The 24,096-nt window shown below is 39.4% G+C and overlaps 1 protein-coding gene across 2 annotated transcripts in view; it reads right to left on the reverse strand.

The window, feature by feature from the left end:
• EFL1 (elongation factor like GTPase 1) overlaps window positions 1–24,096 on the reverse strand; it is a 130,970-nt gene that overhangs the window by 27,231 nt on the left and 79,643 nt on the right. For both annotated transcript variants that reach the window (XM_024742798.1, XM_024742797.1), the window contains 2 exons: window positions 6,785–6,916; window positions 1,248–1,395 (listed from right to left, as the gene is read on the reverse strand). In XM_024742798.1, coding sequence (XP_024598566.1) covers window positions 1,248–1,395; window positions 6,785–6,916 — 280 coding nt within the window. The remainder of the gene's footprint in view (window positions 1–1,247; window positions 1,396–6,784; window positions 6,917–24,096) is intronic.

The raw sequence follows: 24,096 nt of genomic DNA on the forward strand, positions 1-24,096 counted from the left end.
GTGCGCCACAACTACTGAGACTGTGCTCTAGAGCCTGTGAGCCACAACTAATGAGCCTGCGTGCCGCAACTACTGAAGCCCATGCACCTAGAGCCCGTGCTCCACAAGAAGAGAAGCCACCGCAATGAGAAGCCTGTGCACCGCAACGAAGAGTAGCCCCCGCTCGCCGCAACTAGAGAAAGCCTGCGCGCGGCAACAAAGACCCAACACAGCTAAAAGTAAATAAATTAATTAAAAAAAAAACGTTTCAGTATCATTACTAAGCACAGAAAGTGTATATTAACAATGCACACCTTTTATTCGTCTTCCAGGTTGGTGAAATTTTTAAAAATTATGATATACAAGGCTGGCAAAAGTTTGGGAAAAGAGACACTTTCAAATACATCTTGCTAGTTTCAGTGTAAACTGGAACAGCCTTTCTTAAGGATAATATGGATCATAAGCCTAAAAAATATGCCAGCAATATAATATGCCACCTTTTGAATCAGCAATTATACTTCCAGAAGTTTATCTTAACCAAATAATCAGAGCTGTGTATAGATATCTGTAGGTATTTGAATACACATAGAACAGACTAGGGATTTATGGACCCAAGTGTAACGGTCATAGTTATCTCTGCATGGTAACTGAATGATTCTTCTTATTCTTCTGTATTTCCCTAATTGCTACAATAAACATATATTACCTTTGGAATAAAGAGGAAAAACATAATTTACAAAAAGTTATTTGGGATGCCTATTTTATGACACTTATGTATCACCATGATAGAGAAATATAAAGATTTACCGAAGGTTTACACTGTAGAGACCACATCAATAAGGAAAGGAAGTCTATCCTAATTACAGCCTATGTTTACAAAATACAATTTTGTTTTGTTGCCCTGATATGCTGTGTGTGTATATGCTTAAAGTAAAATGAAAATATTTTATGATAATAAAATATTATTACTTTATTATCTAAAATAAATAAACTAAAATGCAAAATGTAAAGTGCTTATCTGGCACACTAAACTAAACTAAACTAAACTAAAAATGCAAAATCATGCAAGTATAGCAGTGAATACTATTTGTCAGTTATTAAAAATTAAATCTATGATCCAGTAACACAATAACAGTTCATGTTTAAGTTGAGGGCACTTAATTTTTCTCCAAAGACAAACCACAGCGTAAGTTCAATGGGTTTAGGAAACGCTAAAGCATCCCACCGATTTTGGGGCTATCATTTCTTCATCTCTGTTATCACCTAACCTTTCTTTTAAGTCATCCAGGCATCGCTGAAGGTGAACTTCCCCTGCTGTGACTAAAACGTGCTCTCCCGTTTCCTGAATTAAAATCTGGACACAGGGATCAGCTTGGTTTAACAGTTTCATTCCTCTGACGAGCTGAGGCATTTCACCTAGGTTAACAAAATGAAATACTGATTAAATACAAGATAAGGACTAATATAATCTAAAGATAACACCTGTGAGAAAACTGAAGGGAAAAGTATAATGAAATAAACTCTTAAAATAATGGTTGATTGTTCTTCCAAATAATATAGCAATGTGAAGAAAACTACCCTCTAGTAATTTACCTGTACAGATAGCTCACGAGACACGTGTCACATATCACTGAGACTCCCAAAGCTGATCTATGCCACTTCTTCAAACACTCAGCAAATATAAACTACCATCGTTACACTTGTAAATCCACCTAAATGTATTACACATGTATATATAAATGTAACAGAACTCTTCCCAAATAGTACCTATAAAACTATAAAAGCAACAAATAAGCAAAGGAAGCATTCAATATGATACTCAATTCAAGAAACTGTACCAGAAGCTCATATTTTAAATTAATTATTGGGTTTCCCTGGTGGCACAGTGGTCGAGAGTCCGCCTGCCGATGCAGGGGACACGGGTTCGTGCCCCGGTCCAGGAAGATCCCACACGCTGCAGAGCGGCTAGGGCCGTGAGCCATGGCCGCTGAGCCTGCACGTCCGGAGCCTGTGCTCTGCAACGGGAGAGGCCACAACAGTAAGAGGCCCGCGTACTGCAAAAAATTAAATAAATAATAATTATTTATGAAACTGCTTGACAGAACTGTGGATTTTAGAATAAAGCTGCCCTTTGGGTGACAGGCAGGATACACTAAGCAGCCACTTTATCCCGTGAGCTATGGGTACCTTCTGCATTCCACTCTGCTGGTGCTTTCAGTATCTAATTGCTTGTTCCCTACAGTTCTTGGGGTACAGGTAGGGATTTGGATCCACATCTTGAGTTCTGCTGCTGCTTTTTCACACCTTTCATATGCGTGGTGGCCACTATTCACTCAAGGCAGGTCACAGGAATTCTCCTGTTACTACTTTAGCAGAGACATTGGCTTTGAAGGCATTTTTACGCAGTCTTGTTTCACTTCTACGTCTGAAGGAAGGACTCAGTTAATTCCTCAATGCTTGGTTTTCAACATGCCAAACAAACCAAACCACGGGAGCTTTCTGCAATCAGTGGTTTTTCAACATATTCTACCCAAGTTGACTACCCATATCTATTCCATATCTGTTTATTCTTTAAATAAGCTTTTCTTAATGATAACTAACACTTTATAGTGCTAAGTGTGCCAGATAAGCACTTTACGTATAGGAACCCATTAACTAGGAGGCAGGCATGATTACTGTTCTCATTTTATAGATGAGCAAACAGGCATAGAGAAGCTTAAGGAACCTGTGCTCAAGGTCACAGACACACTGGTTTTGAAGCCTGCAGGCAGACAGCCATAGAGCCACACTCCACAATGGGTGTCGGCACCCTCACAGGTCGTGGTCATGAGCCACATGTGGGATGCGTGAAATGCTGACGGAAGACAGGGAGTGGGATTTCACTGTTTGTGGAGGTGACGGATGTACCCTCATGTTTTCCTTTTCAGCATTTGTAGTTTTCCTTTGCCTAATTCCGTGGACAGATATTATCTAGTGTTAAGTTAACCTTCACAGAATTTGAAATATGGCTTAAAAAGATTCTTGCACGAAGACCACTAATAATACATATCACACAAGCCCAAGGGAATAATTAAAAAAAAAAAATGACAAAGCTTTTTGTCAGCTCTCCATCACCAAATTACAAAACAATGTTACCAGTATGAGGACCTAATAAATTCTTTTTTTAATTTTTCCTTATAAATTTATTTGTTTATCTTTGGCTGCATTGGGTCTTAATTGCTGTGTGTGGGCTTTCTCTAGTTACAGAGAGTGGGGGCTACTCTTCACTGCGGTGCACGGGCTTCTCATTGGTGGCTTCTCTTGTTGCAGAGCACCGGCTCTAGGTGCATGGGCTTCAGTAGTTGTGGTGCGTGGGCTCAGTAGTTGTAGCTCACGGGCTCTAGAGCGCAGGCTCAGTAGTTGTGGCGCACAGGCTTAGTTGCTCCGCGGCATGTGGGATCTTCCCAGACCAGGGCTTGAACCAGTGTCGCCTGCACTGGCAGGCGGATTCTTAACCACTGCGCCACCAGGGAAGTCCACAAATTCTTAAGAAAACAAAAACAAAAAACCCACTCACATTCACATACACACTTAAATCTGTCACTTCAAGGCAAAGGCGACAGTGTAGCAATAAGCAAAGAAGAAGCTTTTTCAAAAGAAATTTGGCCTGTCTGACCAATAGAATACTGCAGAAGTGATATGTGATTCCTAAGGCTAGCTAACAAAAGGTACTGCAGCTGCTGTTTTAGTGTCTTGGACTACTGGCTAAAGCCAGTAACCATACGGTGCTCTAGGAAAATCAAGCAGCCACGAGGAGAGGTCCCTGTGGAGGAACTGAGGTCCCCAGCAAGCACCAGCTTATGAGCACCTGCGAGTGAACCACCGTGGAAGTCCAGTTAAACCTTCGGACGGCTGCAGCCTGTATATGACTACAACTGCGTGAGACATCCCCAAACTGAACCCTTCCAAAATTCCTGACCAAAGGAACTGTGAAAAATAAGAAGTGATTACTGTTCTTTCAAGTCTCCAAATTTTGGAGTAATATGTTAAGCAGTATTACATAACTAATGCAACTATAAACCACAATCATAAATAAATAATACATATTCACCTATTTATAGATACAGTGCATATCTCCATCAAATACAAATAAGAATATTTTAAAGGCAGTTATTTCATTTTCATCTCAATTTTTACAGTAACTTCTATGCTTGTGTGTATTTCATATGGTACAGAAAACATCAGCACAGAAGTTCATGTATCTATATAACCATATGCAGAGAGGGCTCTTTTCTCTTAACTGATATGGATAAAGGATGGAAAAATTCTGGAAACCAGTAACTCTGCTCTCAGGTAAACAGAATTTCTTGGATTCCTAAAAATAAAGATCCAGAGGCAGGAGTCTGAATCCTGACTCAACCACTTACTAACTGCTAACTGTAAGGCCATGGGCAAGTTAACTAGCTTCTCTAAGCTTCAGTTTACCTCATGTGAAGATGAGGATAAAAAATAGCACACGGCTGTTGAGAAGATTAAATGAGATAATGTCAAATCCTCAGAATGTAGCACACAGTCAGGATCAATGATGACGCTGAAAATAATAATGGCTTTGGGCACGTGGAGTTCTCTGTGTTTGGGTGTTGGATTTTGAGTAGACCCCGTGGGCATGGAGCAGAGTGGCAGCCACCATGACATCTGGACCTCAGCTTAGGAAGTCAGAGAAAGAAAAGTGGAAGAACAAATGCTCGGAATGCCTTCACACCAAAAGAAGAGTAAAAAGGCTGTCTTCTAGATTAGTTAACCCAGTTTGTCAGCATGAAAATGAAAAGAGGGCCTGGGGACACATGTTCTGTTCAGAAATAAACAATGCAACTGCCCAGTGCTTCTCAGGGGCAGTACTACTGGGAAGTTGAGGTACAGGAGGGTGGGACATCCCAATAGTCATTAGACATGTAATCCGTAAAGAGAGGTGCTATCGCCCCAAAGTAAGGATGGGCATAAGAAACTAGGGCAAAGAGTAAAGGGACAATAAATATCCTCTGAGGGCTCAGAGGAATGAGACTAGCATCAAGAGAAGTATTCCCAGACATTCTAAATGTAAAATAAGATGTTGACATTGTAATAACAAGAAGACAGAACAATGGGTATAAACTTCAGACATGGAAATACAGAATGGCGTACACTTCAATAACATAATCAAGAATACGCATGGCAAATTCAGCAAAACAATATACTTGATTGGGAAAAGTAGCAATACTCCTTTTAAAATTATGAAGAAAACCGGGTGCCCCTTCTATCATTTTAGTTTATTTTTTACAAAGTCCAGAAAAATCTAATGCAACACATATGAGGAAATAAATTTTGGCACTCAGATGGACAATCTTAAGTAATTCTGTTTATTAGATTACCTTGTTTATGAGACAGCAATTAATCTTACTGAGTCTGCTATGGGACAGGAAGTAAGCTAGGTACTAGGATCTCTCATCTCATGTAGCCAGAGCTGTACAGAAGGTGGCCCCTTTAGGACTGGGCTTTTACTCGGCTTGGATAATAGCACAGAATAGCACACAACTATCAAACAGACTCCAAAAAATTATACATTTCTCTTAAAACATTATAGCTTAAATTTCTTTAATCCCTGTTTTAAAAGTAAGAAATAAGATTTAAATAAATACTAGAAACGCCTAAGAATAAATTATGGTTGCCAGACTCAAATGTTACAACTTCAATAAAACTGAGCTTTCTTCTATTGTATGTGCTTCTTAGGGTTGGAGGCAGTTAGCAAGGAGAATAAAAGAACAAACCATGAGGGGCCGGGATCTGGACAAACCCACAAAGAGGAAGCAGGCATTACACAGAATGGGGTAAATCCAACAACCAAAGGCACTGTCAGTCCACAATGACAGCCCAGAAAGCATGCCTGTCTGAGGCCCAAGGCAGATAGCTATTTACTGAGCCCAAAGGCCAGAGATGCAGTCCTCCAAATACATATCTGCTCAAGGGTCCCAGGGATCTTCAATGGCTAGAATATGTCTTAGGAACTGAGGCAGAGACAAGCTTTCCAAAGGCCCCAGCTCTGGGGAGAGGAGGGATATACAGATGCAGGGGCAACGAGGCCATTATATACCTCAACTAAACTGCCACTTTACACATTTGTTCTCTGGTTTCCTTAAAGCAGTCTGGAGACTCTTCACTGACTACCACTAAGCACTGGGAACAGCCAAGTCACAGGGACTAGGGGGGTTAGTGACAATCATGGGAAGGAAAATACAAGAGTCAATGAAGATTGGCCAGGCAAATGGTATAAACCAAAGACTAAGAATTAGTTATTATAGGGACTGGCATATGTAGGTGTCACACAGCCAGACAGAAAGAGGCAGGAAGTGCTTTCTAAACAAAGAGGAAATGCTCAGTGCCCAGATAATCTAGCAAACCTAGAGGGAAGAGGATATGAATTTTGAACCAAGGAGCCTGGGATAAGATTCTAAGAACCATTCACATAAAACATGAATTCTGCTGAGACGCCACCCTGTGCCAGCGTTCTGGGGGATGCAGAGATGACCCTGTTTCTGCCATAAAGAAGAATACGGTCTCCCTGGAGGGCGGAGGTGCCTAAAGACTCCCGGTTCCTAAGACAGAGGTTAGATTCCCCTCAAAATGTTGGTGGTCTGTATGGCCTCATGGCTGGGCAGGTTACTCCTATTATATACCTTCATGAAAATTCATAGTCTACTGCTGAAACAAATCATGAGGAACCAAGCATTAAATGCAAGTATTTTAAAAATGTAATGAACATCACAGGCTTTTAAAAACAAGGGCATCTTACTTGGATGTTTCGGTTCAACAGCAACCCTCACAATAGGGGTGGCTTCAAAGTTGAGTGGTATAAATGGCGTGCAGGAGGGCAAGGTAGACAGTGTTGCCGATTTCAGCACAAAGTCTTGAAGGCCTCCTATTCCTGCAGGGAGGAAAAGATCCATGGAGTCAATAAAAGATGATAAATTCTGAATTTATGTTAGAAAAATAACAACATCAACCCAGTATATATGTCACAGAGAAAAAACACTAAACAAATTGGGCTAAAACATACCTACTTTGACCACAGAAATGATCATGTCCAGAAACATATGTCTGAAAATACTAATTACTTTTTAAATTGTAACTCTTAGTTTTTAAAATACATTAATTTGATGAAGATGAGTCTCTACTGAAATAATCTCTTTTGCCAAATCTACTTGCTTGTGGGTAAAGGGGATTTAGAGAGGAGAATATCAGTTATTCCCCCACCTCCGTCTCTTGCCCACTCTCCACTTCAGGCTCCTGGCTGATAGTTGCATAAGGCTCTATAGCATACATATTTGTCTTTGAGCAGATAGGAGCAGAGAGAATGCCCCAAAAAAGTGAGATGAAGGGGTCATATTGAACCTCACATCCAGAGTAAGAGCAGACAACATTTTAGAACAAATTAAGAAACACAAGGGCGATTTTTGTGCTTTCGGGTTAAAGAATTAAGAATTGAAGAGGGTGTGGAAGGGGAGGCTACCTGTTTTAGGGTAAGGTGACATAGGAGAAAGGGGCAGGGATATTTAATCGGCAGTCTGCTTTTGTATCTCGAGCTTAGCAACAACTATGAAAAGGAAACAAAGAAAACAGCTTTGCTACCTTCAGCTGACAAACGGATGTACAGGTACAGGGCACCGGGGTGCCACACAATCGACCATTCAGCCTGGTGGAGGGGAACTGAATCTAACCACACAGTGTGAAAAGCCCCCTCCCACTGCCCCTTCCGAATGCCTCCAGAATTCACCATCCCACTACATTAAGGGATCGCTCCAACTGTAAGAACACCTTCCTTACATTAGGCTGAAACGTGTTTCCCCCAACTCTACACATTGTTCTTAGTTCAGTTCTCCAAAGGTCCACAGAAAACGTGCTTCAACTTTTACCAACTACCCTTTGGATTTCAAAGGCATCTGTCAGATCCTTTTAATCCTTTCCTGCCTCACACTAAACCTCATTAGTTCCTTTAACTGTTTAGCTCATGACATGATTTCTAGACCTTTTGTGTGCAGGGGATCCTCTTCAGACTAAAGTTTCCAAGGAGCTAAATTCATTCCCAGCGCCTCTGGTTTATCTATTTGGTCAAGGTCTAAACTCATTGCTGTCCCTCTTAGCCCAGCACACAGAGAGACCTATATCTGGCCACAGCTTCTTGATAATGTCCTCCATGTACCATGATGTAACACATCTGGGTCTGCCCAAGTTTCCACCAAGTCTACTAGAAATAACAACATCTCCCATGAGGCTAGGGGTTTAGGAAAACCCCACAGTAAATATTCTCTTTCAAACCTCATCCATCCTGCTTCTGACCTCTGACTAGCATGCATTTCCTTCCTGCACACACAGCACATGGTTTCAATGAAAAGATAAATGCTGGTCTCTTCTCTGTTTCACCAGGGATGCAGGCTGCAGAAGCTCAGTATATTTTGAACACTGTCTCTTTAAACTTCTGGTTTACATTTTGCTGTTCAAATCACCAAATCTATTCTTGCTATTTAGATATGCCCAGATTTGTGAACCGATTAAAAACATGAAAAAACGGAAACAAAAGAAGTCAATACCACAGTATTCCTAGTCAAGATTAAGACTTTATGGAAAAAGTTATGCTCCAAAGATAGTAAAAAAGTCACTATCTGTAATATGCCACTGTTTTAACAAATTTTTTAATATAATTAAAAAATCTAAGAAAGGAACCATTAGTTATTTGGCTGAATCACAATAAAATGATTTAAAAATCACTTTGAGAATTTCTTGATGTACTATCAGATAATTATTAAGTGTACAACTTGATATTTATACAAAACACACTTTAAAACAAACTTTCTGTTTTTAAATAGTGCCATCAGGTACAATCTAGAAAAAAAAAAATGAAACAAAACAGATCACCGTAAACCCATAACCACACCATTTGAATACTGTCACCATATTCATTTGATGTATTACCTTTTTTATTCCCTCCTCTACTGGCACACATAATTTACACTGTTATAATCTCCATATAATTCTGTGTCATTTTTTTTTCTATTTAAATCACGTGATTTTCACTTCAGTTGTTTAAATCACAATTATATCAATCAAGGAGGTATAATTCCTTCACATAAAGTTCACGTGCTAAAGCATTTTTCAACTGGGATTGGAGCTGCAGAATGTGTTCCCTTCAGGGAATCATTTTAGAAGTTTTGGGATGGGAAAAGTTGATAGGTCAGAAAAAAAATATGCAAAATTAGCATGGAATGAATTTGTTTCAAGGATTAAAGAGGGTGCAAAGCTTTTTCCATGTATGTTTTAAAAAAAGGCATATGACTTAAATAAAAGATAGAGAAAAAACAGGCTGATGAATATGGAGCAAAAGGAATTTACTAAACACCAAGAATTCTAGCTTGTTTTTATACAAACACCAGTAACTTTAGCCTGACTGAAGATGAACAATCCAAGTCTTCTCTGGTCCTGATTCTTCTCTATATAACAAGGAGTATTAGACATTTTGAGTGAGTGAACTCTAGCTTACAGGCTGGGGTGACACCTGAGTAAATACTGAGTTCTTCCACTGGGTACACAGGCCCTCACCAGGATGTGTACCATACCCTTCAAACTTTTCTTAATCAAAAATCAGCATTTTGCAAACACTGCCAGACCAAAATTTTTTCCAGGTTCTCTCTAATGTTTCTTTTTACAAAGTATTCCATTTTTAGGTTTTTTTTTTTTTGAGAAACTGCCATACTGTTGTCCACAGTAGCTGTACCAGTTTACATTCACACCAACAGTGTAGAAGAATTCCCTTTTCTCCACATCTTCACCAGCATTTGTTATCTGTGTTCTTTTTGATGATGGCCATTCTGATAGGTGTGAGGTAATATCTCATTGTGGTTTTGATTTGCATTTCCCTAATGATTAGGGATGTTGAGCATCTTTTCATGTGCCTGTTGGCCACTGGCATTTCCCCTTTGGAAAAATATCTATTCAGATATTCTGCCCATTTTTAAATCAGATTGTTTTGTTTTTTTGATGTTGAGTTGTATTAGCTGTTTATATATGTTGGATATTAACCCCTTGTGGTCATATCAGTCACATCATTTGCATATGTGACTGATATGACCCAGCAATTGCACTCTTGGGTATATATCAGAAAAAAATAAAAACACTAATTTGAAAAGACACATAAACCCCAATGTTCATAGCAGCATTATTTACAACAGCCAAGATATGGAAGCAACCTAAGTGCTCATCAACGAATTGATAAAGATGTGGGGTGTGTGTGTGCGTGTGTGTGTGTGTGTGTATATATATATATATATATAAATAGAATGCTACTAAGTCATAAAAAAGAATGAAATTTTGCCATCTGCAGCAACATGGATGGACTTGGAGGGCATCATGCTAACTGAAGTAAGTCAGACAGAGTAAGACAAATACTATATGATATCACTTATTTGTGGAATCTCAAAAATACAACAAACTGGTGAATATAACAAAAAAGAAGCAGACTCCCAGATATGGAGAACAAACTAGTGGTTACCAGTGGGGAGAGGGAAGGGCAATACAGACATGGGGGAGTGGAAGGTACAAAACTATTGGGTGTAAGATAGGCTCAAGGATTTATTGTACAACAGGGGGAATATAACCAATATTTTATAATAACTGTAAATGGAAAGTAACTTTTAAAAATTATATACAAATTAAAAAAAAATTTTTTTAAGTATTCCAGAAACAAGCAACGTTAAGGAGCACATCTTTTATGATATGAGACTGAGAATATTGTGTGGGCCCTGAGAGATGGATTGGTCTTCTGTCGACAACTTTTTTCTTTAACAACCCCCTGCTGCACCAGTTGAATCAATCTAGGATGAGGGCACACCGGCAGCAGTAAGATGGTGAAATCATTACTGAATTCTAACACTGCTTCCTGGGGAGGAGTCTGTTAGCTGTCTGGAGAGAGAGGAGCATTACTATCTTCAGGAAAGTTTCGATTCGTAAACTGCTCTTTCATTGCCGGTATAAAAATAATACTGGAATTAAAAAAAACTTTGTGGGAAAACATGTTACTGCTCTAGCTAGAATATGGTCTCCTAATTGCCAAAGTTTTATTTCAAGACAACTTTAACATTACTACACCCAGAACCATCAACCTGTTCCTCTTAAACTGTTTAATAAGACTGAATTAATGGATTCCTTTAAATCTTCATAGTAAATGCAAGTTATGTATCATGGATGTCTACAGGGCCTCAGGCCTATGAGAGCAATAAACACTACTTTAGAAGAGATATGAGGATTCAGACAACTATTAAAACAAAACAAAACTTTTTTTTTTTTTTTAAAGTACAGGTTCCCAGAGTAGTTGGTGAGAACCTAGAAAACCTTTGGTTTCAGAAGACTACCTTCTGCTCTAGGTCCTTCTGTCTTTGAATACCAAAGAAGCCCATATCCTCTGACTTTAATTTTACGCCCTTATTCTGCACCTTTCTGGAAACTCAGATTCTGCTCTCTTTCAGTCAACTACATAGGATATCAGGGGATCCATGCACTTTATAATTCTTGTCATGGAGGGAGCAGGCAGGTAGGTACAATAAATATAAAATGGACCTTTTCCAAGCCTGCCTGCCGAGCATCTCCAATGCAGACCAGTATTGCTGAAGTTTTTCAGAGGACTGGTCCAGTCTGTCCATGATGCTAAACAAGTTCCTTAAATCAACTGCCCTTTACCTTCTTGGTGAAATAGGAGGCCCCGGGGAAAACTCTTGCAACAATGACATTACCATGTCAGGATTTTTTTCCTTCTCGTAGGGACAGATGGAGCTCATAACCAGCTAACAGTTACATCAAGATCTGGGGTCCTTTTCTCCGAAGAGAGACTACAGTAAATGGAAAATGTAACACCTTAAGAATCAAAACCTTTTTTTTTTTTTTTTTTAAAGAGCCGTCTAGACTTGCTATCTTCGTCTACATTCCAGAACAGGTGGAAACGTGGCCCTCAGGGTCCAGAACCAGGTAAGGGAGCTATAATTAGGTGTCACTGTGGAGTCTCAATTTATGCATCAAGACCACTTACATTTATGCCAGACCACCATTCCTGCGAAACAGATGACTCAGTAGAGCTGGCTGTCACCAAGGGAATTAACACAGTTGGAAGGGTCTAGGATTAAAATAGTGGAAGGAATTTCACCTTGGACCTGGAGGCAATGCAGAGTACCTGAATGGTGCCTACTATTCACTCAGAGTGAATAAAAGGGAAGTTACTTCTGACTGTCTCTTGGTGTGTTATACCACGATAAAGGATCTACTAATGCTAGCCCAGGAGAAAGGATGAAGCACATTAATTAAAATATTTGAAAACAATGTTTTCTATTAGAACAGAAATAGATGTGAAGGACTGTGGGGAAGGGAATACCAGGCCAGGGACACAACATATACAAAGTGCTGGAGTGTTGTGGGAACCCAAAGTAGTTCAGAATACCTTATGCATAGAATACACCAAGGGGCTGGCAAAACAGGAGGGTGAAGGAAAACAGAGAGATTATCAAGGGATGTGGATATCAAGCTAAGCTTAGACTTTACTCTGAAGGGTGTGGATATGGAAACAAGTAGATAAATGAGAGAGAAATGAGGTAAGCTAGCAGTCTTGGTGGTTACGTAGGAGCTGGAAAGAAGGGACAGGAAGAAACGAGGATGAAATCCAGATTTCTAACTTGGAAAACTAAGCATTTCTCTACCCTTCTTTTAGGTTCATAAGTTTTTCCTATCGTTTTTATTAGTTCTTCATGTAATAAACATTTTAACTCTTATCATATTTTTTTCTCCAGACTATAGTTTCCCTTTTGATTTTGCTTCTATTTTTTCTCTTTAGTATCTTTTTGAGCTTTTTCTATTTGGTGTCTAAACTTCAGAGCTTACAAACTTCAGTGCTCTCAAAGAACTGATACTTATTCAACTTTCTGTTAGTTTTCCAAGAATTTAGTTTTAAGGGCAGGGGCACAACTAGGCACTTTCATAAAGTTTCTTCAATGAACAAGTGAACCTGAGCACAGTTCCCGTCCTCAGAGCTTAAAATCTGGAGGGGGACAAAGGCAGATAAACAGGCAATTACAATATAATGTGATAAATGTCATAACAGGAAAACTACGAGGTTTATGTGGAAAGAGAAATTGAGAGGTTAGACTTCCTAGCAAAGTAACATGTAGGAGTATCTGAGATAACTATGCAGATGCTGTGGGAGGAGAGTGTAGAGGGGGGGAAATGGCACCACTGGAGGTCCAAGTGAGAACCCAAAGTCATTATCTACAGCTGCAGTGTGGAGCGGAAGGCAGGACTGAAAAGACATTTTCAACCCATTCATTTCCACTTCTCTGAGATCTTGCAACTGCCATCAACTTTCTTTCCTTAGTCAACATGCATTCTTGTGATGTTTGATTTGGAATCAGAAGGAGTTGAATTTAATTAAAGCTCTAACCTTATGCCAGCTACCTAATCTCTCCCTAGTTTTAGTTTCCATATATATAGCATGTGGTACTTTCACAGGGTTACTGTGAGCCTTAAGTAAGATAATCAAATAAAGAGTTACCGTCGCTGGCAGAGTGAGCACTCAAAAAAAGGAGGTGGTGGCAGTGGTGGTTATAATTGGTTGTAGTGGTAACAGTAGTTGTCAGTAATAGTTTTGTTAATCAAAATGGTTTTCTTGTGTATGGTATGAAGTGCATATTTAACTTTTATATATACTATTAACTAGTTAACTGTAAAGGAGGTTATAATAACTTCTCTATAAGGTACTAATCATATCCATTTATAAGCTTTGAATCCTGTCCCACTGACCTAAATTTATATTTTATATAGTAACACATGGTTTTAAATGATGCTCCTTCAAAGATGTGATTCCAATTCAAATGATTTCAGTAAAAGGGAAGAAGTGTACAATGTTTAGCACATAAGAGGAATAAAATGCCTAGTATAGTTTAAAACAATGCTGGACATTTGTTTTAAGATTTAAAAAGAAAAAAAAAAGAGATATGGCTTTACACAACCAGGAAATTGTAACCAGATTTCTTCTACCTTTAAACTCGAAATATTTCCAAATAAAAACAGGAAGCAGAGTCACTTCTGGATGAAATGGCAACTTCATCACAAGTACACAAAAGATCCTAGTTGAAATGATCAATGGAAGAAAACTAAGGAAAAAGTGAATGAATAGTGAAACTAGAGAGGGCACTTCAAACTTGGAGCTATTTCTGTTAACTGTAGATCAAATTAAAGAAAAACAGCAAGTGTCAGGTCATAACTCCATTCTTGAGAAATTAACACAACTTAAGAAAAATGATTACATACGTAGTATACTAGTGGTGGTCTATTTGATAACAGACCAATGGAAATGAAGAGCCTAGAAACATGTATGTGTAAAGGTAGAACACCTAATGAAATGGAAAAAATAATACAACTGCATCTCTATCATACACCATCTAGAAAAATAAATTTTACATGGAATTGAAAGCACAAGTCATAAGATGACATCATAAGACTGAAGACTGATAATGTCTTATTATATTATAAAATCTACAAAACAAAAATGCCATAAACAAAGTAAAAAGTTATAAAATAGATGTTTTCAATGTTTAAACAAGACAAAGGATTAGTAAGCATAATATATAAAGAACTAGTACAAATCAGTGAAAGAGACATGCAACCAACAGGAATATAGGCAAAGAATATAGTTTCAAGAAAAGACACTTAAAAGAAAAGGAAGCTCTAAACATTCAAAAAACATACAAAAAAACCCCTTAACCTCATTAATAATAAGGTAAATATAAATTAGAACAATGAGATACTATTTCACACCAATACAACTGGTATAAGTCTGAAAAGAAACCACGTTTGGCAAGTATGTGCAGAAATCACAGGTCTTATGAACTGGAAATGGGAACAAAAACTGTTACAACTATGCAGGAGAACGATTCTGTGATGTTGAGCCAAATACACACAGACTGTGCAACCTGGCAATTTGATTTCTACTCGTATATCTCAAATCAGTGCGAGCAGCGGGTACAATAGTGTACCAGTAACATACCACAAACAGTGGTACAACTCTAGTGGTACAAATCTAGGTGATTTGGTAATTGCTGGGAACATTTCTGGTTGGGGCCGACCACAGGCATTAGCGGGCAGCACCACACGGACCAGTGCCTTGGAATGTGTGCAAATGTCCCACACAAAGAATTTTCCCAAACCACACAGCTTTTGAGTATTCTGCTGGACAAACCTATTAATAATGATCCGAGTTTAGATCTAACTCCATTTTAAAAGTGAAGTATTGGGGCTTCCCTGGTGGCGCGGTGGTTGAGAGTCTGCCTGCCGATGCAGGGGACGCGGGTTCGTGCCCCGGTCCGGGAGGATCCCAAATGTGGAGCGGCTGGGCCGCTGAGCCTGCGTGTCTGGAGCCTGTGCTCCGCAATGGGAGAGGCCACAACAGTGAGAGGCCCGCATAACGCAAAAAAAAAAAAAAAAAAAAAAAAAAAAGTGAAGTATTTTTTGCACAATTTAACACATGTTGAATTTTCAGGAATTTTGTTCTGAAAATGAGCTATTCACCATTTTACCAACAGTCACTCGTGGCACCCCAGTCATCAGTACCATACATCTGCATCAAATTGCATCTGTAGCTGTCACATTCATGGTGACTACAACTATGTATCTAACTTGATTATGCCATCTAGTATAGTCAAATTGGAACATTTACACACTGCAGGGTACTTTATTTTATTGAAAAAACATTTTTTTAACCAGAAGGTAAGAAAACAGCCTTTTTGTTAGTCCTGCGCCTTGAATGCTTGCATTGTTTGAATTATCACACAGCAATAAACCCTGGCATTATGCTGTAAACGCATTACATTTGAATTAATCAGTTTAGGCCCTAAAAACTGAAACTGTGTTCTCACCTCTCGGCTGCCGGACTTGGATTTCCCCGGTTCCTGGTGTCCGCAGAGGGAGTCTTGGATTCCTATCTGATAGGGAGCTGGAATGTTTCTTGAGGTTAATCAAGGTCCTGGGAGTGAGGTGTCTGATAGCCTCAGACTGAAGGCCCTGTTCAATCTTAGTTCCATGGGAAGACCCTCATCTCCGGGTCCACTCACAGGCCACCCTGGCATTAGATGTGAGAATGCATCACCTGATGCCACCCCTGTGTCCTTTACCATTTGTAATGATCATTTTTCCAAAGGTAAATATTTTCCTCAAAGTCAATTCAGGAATTATGGAATTTAGAGGGTCCTACTGAACCTTATATTCTAATATATTGTGATTTCTTTCCGAGTAGGGCTCAAAACAGTGGGTGAAGGAATACTTCACACAATTCCTGTGCTTTTTAGATTTACGTCAATAAATTTCTACTGACACTTATGTTTACAGGTCTGTGCTGAGCACCTTGGAGGAGACAGAGATGAAGAAGACCAAGATCCTATAACTTTCTCTCATTTTAGTATTATAAGTGCTCCTAAAGCACTTTTAAAACTCAGTCACATTATTGCTGATAATTTATTCCAATCCCTGAACCTTAGAGCTTGAGATTTTTGTGACCATCGCCATGCGTCTGCATCTTGATGTGGCGCAGTTACTATGGCATGGCACAGACACAACTTACTTGTATTAGAACCTACCAAAGAAATGTAATTCCTAAGGGGAAAAAATAACAATGATAGAATGTTAACAAAATTTTAAGCAAATATAGGTTATTTGAATTCAAGCCAATACTTTTTCCAATGCATGCATTACTTCCCTGTGAGAGGCAGCTTTCAAAGCAGTTCTGTTATTGTGGACCAATCACTTCACAGACCAATGAAGTAAGAATAAGTACTACAGGTTGAATTTTTTAATGTTAACATTACTACTACAAAACTACAGTAATCAAAACAGTACGGTACTGGCACAAAAAGAGAAATATAGATCGATGGAACAGGATAGAAAGCCCAGAGATAAACCCACACACCTATGGTCACCTAACCTATGACAAAGGAGGCAAGAATATACAATGGAGAAAAGACAGTCTTTTCAATAAGTGGTGCTGGGGAAACTGGACAGCTACATGTAAAAGAATGAAATTAGCACACTCCCTAACACCATACACAAAAATAAACTCAAAACGGATTAAAGATCTGAATATAAGGCCAGACACTGTAAAACTCTTAGAGGAAAACATAGGCAGAACACTCTTTGACATAAATTGCAGCAGTAACATTTTTGATCCACCGCCTAATGAAAATAAAAACAAAAATAAACAAATGGGATCTAATTAAACATAAAGGCTTTTGCACAGCACAGGAAACCATAAATAAAACAAAAAGACAACCCCAGAGTGGGAGAAAAGTATTTGCAAATGAAGCAACCAACAAAGAATTAATCTCTAAAATATACAAACAGCTCACGCAGCTCAATATAAAAAAAATACAAATAACCCAATCAAAAAATGGGCAGAATATCTAAACAGACATTTCTCCTAAGAAGACATACAGATGGCCAAAGAAAGCACACGAAAAGATGCTCAACATCACTAATTATTAGACAAATGCAAATCAAAACTACAATGAGATATCACCTCACACCAGTCACAATGGCCATCATCAAAAAATCTACAAACAATTAATGCTGGAGAGGGTTTGGAGAAAAGGGAACCCTCTTGCACTGTTGATGGGAATGTAAACTGGTAAAGCCACTATGGAGGTTCCTTAAAAAATTAAAAATAGAACTACCATATGACCCAGCAATCCTACTCCTGGGCATATACCTGGTGAAAACCGTAATTCAAAAAGATACACGCACACCAATGTTCACTGCAGCAATATTTACAATAGCCAGGACATGGAAGCAACCTAACTGTCCATCAACAGAGGAACGGATAAAGAAGATGTGGTACATATATACACTAGAACAGGGGTTCCCAACCCCCCGGCCGCAGACCAGTGCCAGACCAGTGCCAGGCAGTGGTCTGTTAGGAACCGGGCCGCACAGCAGGGGGTGAGCAGCGGGCGAGCAAGCGAAGCTTCACCTGCCACTCCCCATCGCTCCCTATTGCTCGCATTACAGCCTGAACCATTCCACCCCCCCATCCCCTCCTGCCCATGGAAAAACTGTCTTCCACGAAACCAGTCCCTAGTGCCAAAAAGGTTGGGGACCGCTGCACTAGAATATTAGCCAAAAAAAAAAAACAAAATAATGCCATTTGCAGCAACATGGATGGACCTAGAGATTAAGTCAGACACAGAAAGACAAATATCATATGATATCGCTTATATGTGAAATCTAAAAAAAAGGGTACCAATGAACTTATTTACAAAACAGAAGTAGAGTCACAGATGTAGAAAACAAACTTATGGTTACCTGGGGATAAAGGGAGGAAGGGCTAAATTGGGAGATTGGGGTTGACATATACACACTACTATATATAAAATAGATAACTAATAAGAACCTGCTGTGCAGCACAGGGAACTCTACTCAACACTCTGTAATGGCCTACATGGGAGAAGAATCTTAACAAAAAAAAAAGAGTGGATATATGTATATGTATAACTGATTCACTTTGCTGTACACGTGAAACTAACACAACATTATAAATCAACTATATGGCAATAAAAATTTTTTTTTTAAAAATCATGAAGATATATAAAAACTGGGTATGGTTTGGTGCAAAGAATATATACTTCCGTAGAAAGTCAACTCTAAAGGTATCTCTAAATGAATCTGTGCTGGAACTATACTCAATATAACCCATAAGGGAAAAGAATCTGAAAAAGAATACACACACACACACACACACACACACACACACACGGCTGAATCACTTTGCTGTACACTTGAAATTGACACACTGTAAATCTACTATACTTCAATAAAAAATTTTTAAAAAATGAAAAAAAATGTTAATGAGGTTTTACATTATAGTAGTAATGGGTTTTAATTTTATAATATTATGAAAGCTCATCTGGTTAGTACTGGTATTGTAAAGCAATCAAACCTCTTTATAAAGGACAAAGGAATCTATACTAAAGAGTTGGATTAATGTAGACTCAGTTAAAAAAATAAGTGAAAAAAAAAATAAGTGAAAACAATTAAAGATGGCGCCCCAGATTAATACACCCATTCTCATTTGCTACCCTCTTGTAAAATGACAGATCAATAAATTTCTACGAGGAAGCAGTTCTCGTTACTATCTAAGAACACTCTAAATGCCTATCAGTGTAGGACTGGTTAACTAAATATGCTATACGTGTCAAAAAAAACCATACAGCCACTAATAAATTGATTTTTTTTTTTTTGCAGTACGTGGGCCTCCCACTGCTGTGGCCTCTCCCATTGCAGAGCACAGGCTCCGGACGCACAGGCTCAGCGGCCATGGTTTACGGGCCCAGCCGCTCCGCGGCATGTGGGATCCTCCCGGACCGGGGCACGAACCCGCGTCCCCTGCATCGGCAGGGGGACTCTCAACAACTGCGCCACCAGGGAAGCCCTAAATTGAATTTTGAAGACTACTGAGACACAGATAAAGCAGAATATAAAATTCTACATAGATAAGATTTATAGATAAAATGAAGAGAAATATAAAAATGAAAATTATAATAGTGGTGAGATTAAAAGTGATCATCTCTAGATAAAAAGTATTTTGATTTTTACTATGAAAAGTTACTAGACACAAGCTACAAGAACTAAAAATTTAAGCTTTTTAAAGAGCTGCCATTAACAGAATCAAATGGATATAAACTATATAAACTGATATATGGCAAAGGTGACACTGTAGTATAGTGGGGATTTGATAATGATTTTAAGTCAATGGCGTATCCACACTGGCAGAAACAATCAATCTGACTTCCATCTCACACCACGTACAAAAACCAATTCAGATGGATTACAGGTCTAAATCTCATAAGTTAAAAAAAAAAAAAAATCTTCATGACTTTGGAGTAAGATTTCTTAAACAGGACACAAAAAGCACTAATCTTAAAAAACTGATAAATATTAGACTATATTAAAATTAAGAACTACTGTTCATCAAAAGACACCATTAGAGAACAGAAAGGTAACTCACAGAGTAGAAGAAATCTGCAGTAAGTATATCCAACCAGGGACTTTTATGCCGAATATACAAAGAATGCCTACAAATCAATACAAAAAAGGCAGAGAATCTTAAAAAAGTAGACAAAGACTTAATGATAATTCATAAATGAGTAGAAGGCAATAGTTAATAAATAAGTCAAAAGGAGTTTAACTTCACTAGTCATCAGGGAAACCAACTACTATTCCACACACACCAGAATGGCTCAAGCAAGAACAAAAACAAGTGTTGGTAAAGATACGTAGCAACTGGAACTTTCAGGTCCTCCTGGTAGAAGCATAAATCGGTACACTCACTAAGTCTGAACATAAACCTGCCCTATAACACAGCAACTTCTCTTCCAAGAGACATGTGTACAAATGTTCAGCAAAAGACATGCACAAGAATATTCAAAGCAACAATATTCATAATGGCCAAATATTGGAAATAAAGTAAATGTCCACCAACACAAGAGCGGATAAATTGTGGTAGTCACACAATACAGCAATGAGAATGAACAAATCACAACGATGTGCAGTGACATGGATGAATCTCACAACCAGAATGATGAATGAAAGAAGCCCGACACAAGAGCACATTCTCTATGATTCCGTTTGTACAAAGCTTAAAAACAGGTAAAATTAATCTATGATGTTAGAAGCCAGGAGAGTTGGTACTCTTAGGAGTGGAGGGTGCAGGTGGCAGTAACTGGAAAGGCAGTTGGCTTCTGGCATGTGGGTAGTGTTCTGTTTCCAGATTTGGATGCTAGTAACACATGCATAATGTTCAGTTTATGAAAATCCATCAACCTGTGGTTTAAGATTTGCATATTTTTCTATACGACTATTATGCATCAATAAAAGCTACTTAAAAGTGTTATTTGGCACAAAATTACATGGGTATTTAAAGCACTTCTGAGTCTTTTAGAGACGCCATTAGCTGCAACTATTAAAGATAAACCATTTCAGAGCCTTTAAAAAAGAACTGGCAGCAAAAGAGTGAGCGCGTGGTTTGTTTCCTGTATCTTTTCCCTCCACATCATCCAAGGAAGAGTGAAAGGTGTCTTTCACCGCAGTGTCCTTACACGGATTCTTCTGAACATGTCTGTCCTTGAGCAAATCACTTCTCTATTCAAGTAAGTGCAGCCAGCCTCCTCCTGGCGGCACAGTTCTGTCTATTCTCTGGTTCCTGATGCTCTCCAGTTCATTCATTCAGAAGACGGTCCTTTTAAATACCCACTGGAAGATACTATAAATGGTTTAGAAAACTATTCTTTGGGTTTTGGTCTGTTTCATTTTGGGGGAAAACAAAACAATCCCCAGCAAACATCACACAATTCTCTAAGGCTGCCTTTATTTATGTATAAAAAACGTCCGGCACATTACCCAAGATTTTCCAAGTGTCTCATTCCATTCCATTACCAGCTACCACTGCTGAAATCTAGCCACCATTAGAGAAAAATAATCTCAGCTCACATCATGGGAAATGTTTCTTTGGCTCTAAGAAAAACAGAGAATAAGTGCTGTGAAAAAGTAGGTCAGCAAAATAATGTGAAAGTTGTTTACAGCTGATTATTTCCATAATACTGTCCATGGTGGCCTTGTGTATATGGGTCTCTTCAGCAAACACCCCAGAAACACTTTGAGGCAAGATTATCGTTTCTAAGTGATAGGAGACCCACAAAAAGGGTATGTCAGGCGACCCTCCTGTACTCTACCAAGGCACTTGGGTATGTTTTCTCAAACAGCCACAGGTGTCCTTCTGATTTATTAACAAGCTCTGTCCCTAGTGAAACCTGTTGCAAACTAAAGAATTCCACTATAACAAAATGCAGAAATGCTAATACAGCATCTGTAAGGAAGCTTTCATAAGACAAACTAATGTGAACAATTTACTCAAGACTTCCCAGTCTGTGCCTACTAAGTAGAGTTAGGTGGGCAATAACAAAATCCCACTGGCTCCCTGACCCCACCAGTTCATATAGGGCCTTCATCTTCCTGTCCATCATCTTCTCTAGGAATCCCAGGGGCTGTTTCTCATGGGCTCATGAGCTCACATTTACGACAGATACTTAGGCACTGGTGTTCTCATGGTGCAAAAACTCTGCAGGGGTCTCCGATGTAGGGAGAATGCTTCTTCTGTATGCTTATACCCTGTTAGAGCATAGATAATGCTTGTGACCCAATGTCTTACAGAGGCCAACTCTTACCTTCCAAAGGTCTCAGTCATGGGAGCAACAGGGCTGGGCCAAAAGGCAAATCCAGTGACAGGTATCATGCCATTCCTCCCCGTAGAGACTAAGGCTTGGCTACTGGATTACCCTGTCATGTCTGGTTTCTTGTTCTTTTGGAGAAGTTTCCTTCCAGGAGGTACCCCAATCATCTTCAAGGGCCCTTTCTACCAATATCTGGATATGCTCCCCAGAAGGTAAGAAGTCCATGCTGAAGCTGATCCTTGGTACTTAACTGTTTGAGTTATTACTCAACATTAAGAAAATGGCTCACGGTATCTGGCTCAGGAGCAGAAGACAGCAGCAACACTACTGAGCACCCTCAGGCAGTGAGAAAAGCCTTCAGGGAGATATGGAAGCAGCCAGCTTTCCAGATCCAATACCATATCAGGTTGGTAAATGCCTCATCTAGAAAACAAAATCATCTCTAGAATAGTCTACGTTTTAGTAAACATCAAGGGATTTCTTTCAAACTTTGCACACAACTTTTATAGCTTGTTTGTAAAACAGCATTGTCGCTGATTTAATGACAGAAACATAAAATGTATACTTCAGCAAGTCCTTAGAGCTCCTCCCTTTCACAGGTGAAGAATCTGAGGGGTACAGTGGGGAAAGACTGATCCCAGATCCCAGTCGCTGGCAGTTCTGGAAAGATCCCAGTTTTCCTGACTCCCAGGAGGAGGGCTTTTTCCTTTATGTCATGCTTCCTCAATGTGTTCCAGATAAGATGAATTACATTTTTCCAGGACCAATAAATAGTTATAATATTTCTGCTCCTTTCCAAAATCACTGAAATCTCATTCACATGCCTTTCATCCAGTGAAGGAAAAGTAAAAATGCCAAATCTGTTAAAGAAGAAGAAGAGAGGAGGAAGAACTGGTGGGGACAAGGAGGGAGTGGGTCACCCTATGTATCCCCTGTAGAGCTGGTTAGCACACAGGAACAGAGTGCACCAGGGTGGAGAAGATGAGGCAATAATTCCTGAAGTCTCCAGTGCCTACGCCCAGGATCATCCTTATGGAGGGGCAAAAGGGCTGGGCAAGTAAACACCTGGCGCCCTGTCTACAAATATCTCCAAATAGGGAAAACTGGTTTACAATGAACATCAGCTGAAACCTTCAAGGGACAAATGAGAGGAAAGTGCCTGGCCAATGTAAACACACTCAGATACGGAAATGGGGAGAGAGCACTAGCTGTATTTTATCCCAGCTCCTACCCCTTCACTGGCAACACTTAGAATCTCAGGTGTCCATGAACATCATTTAGCTGTGCTGTCTTCTCTTCTCTGATCTCGTATCTCCTCCCCATTCCCACTCCTGCTATGGCTTGTACTATCTCTCCACTCCGAGAGTCACCAGAATGTCTGGCATCTAGTAGGCCCTCAATAGATATTTGCTGAATGAATGAATGAACCTCATTTGTGTTAAATGTCAATTAAAATGAAGCAATAGCTGTGATTAGACTGGCAAAAAACCCGGAGCCACTACAACATAAATATAATACAATGATTGTCATCATAGCACTGTCTGAAACAGGAAAACCACCATACAACAAACTAATTATTCATTAGGAAGGAACTGGTTTAAAATACTTGTGGGGCTTCCCTGGTGGCGCAGTGGTTGAGAGTCCGCAGGGGACACGGGTTCGTGCCCCAGTCCGGGAAGATCCCACATGCCATGGAGCGGCTGGGTCCGTGAGCCATGGCCGCTGAACCTGCGCGTCCGGAGCCTGTGCTCCGCAACAGGAGAGGCCACAACAGTGAGAGGCCCGTGTACCGCAAAAAAAAAAA

The sequence above is a fragment of the Neophocaena asiaeorientalis genome, unplaced genomic scaffold (assembly GCF_003031525.2).
Source record: "Neophocaena asiaeorientalis asiaeorientalis breed wild unplaced genomic scaffold, Neophocaena_asiaeorientalis_V1.1 scaffold155, whole genome shotgun sequence".
Lineage (NCBI taxonomy): Eukaryota > Metazoa > Chordata > Mammalia > Artiodactyla > Phocoenidae > Neophocaena > Neophocaena asiaeorientalis.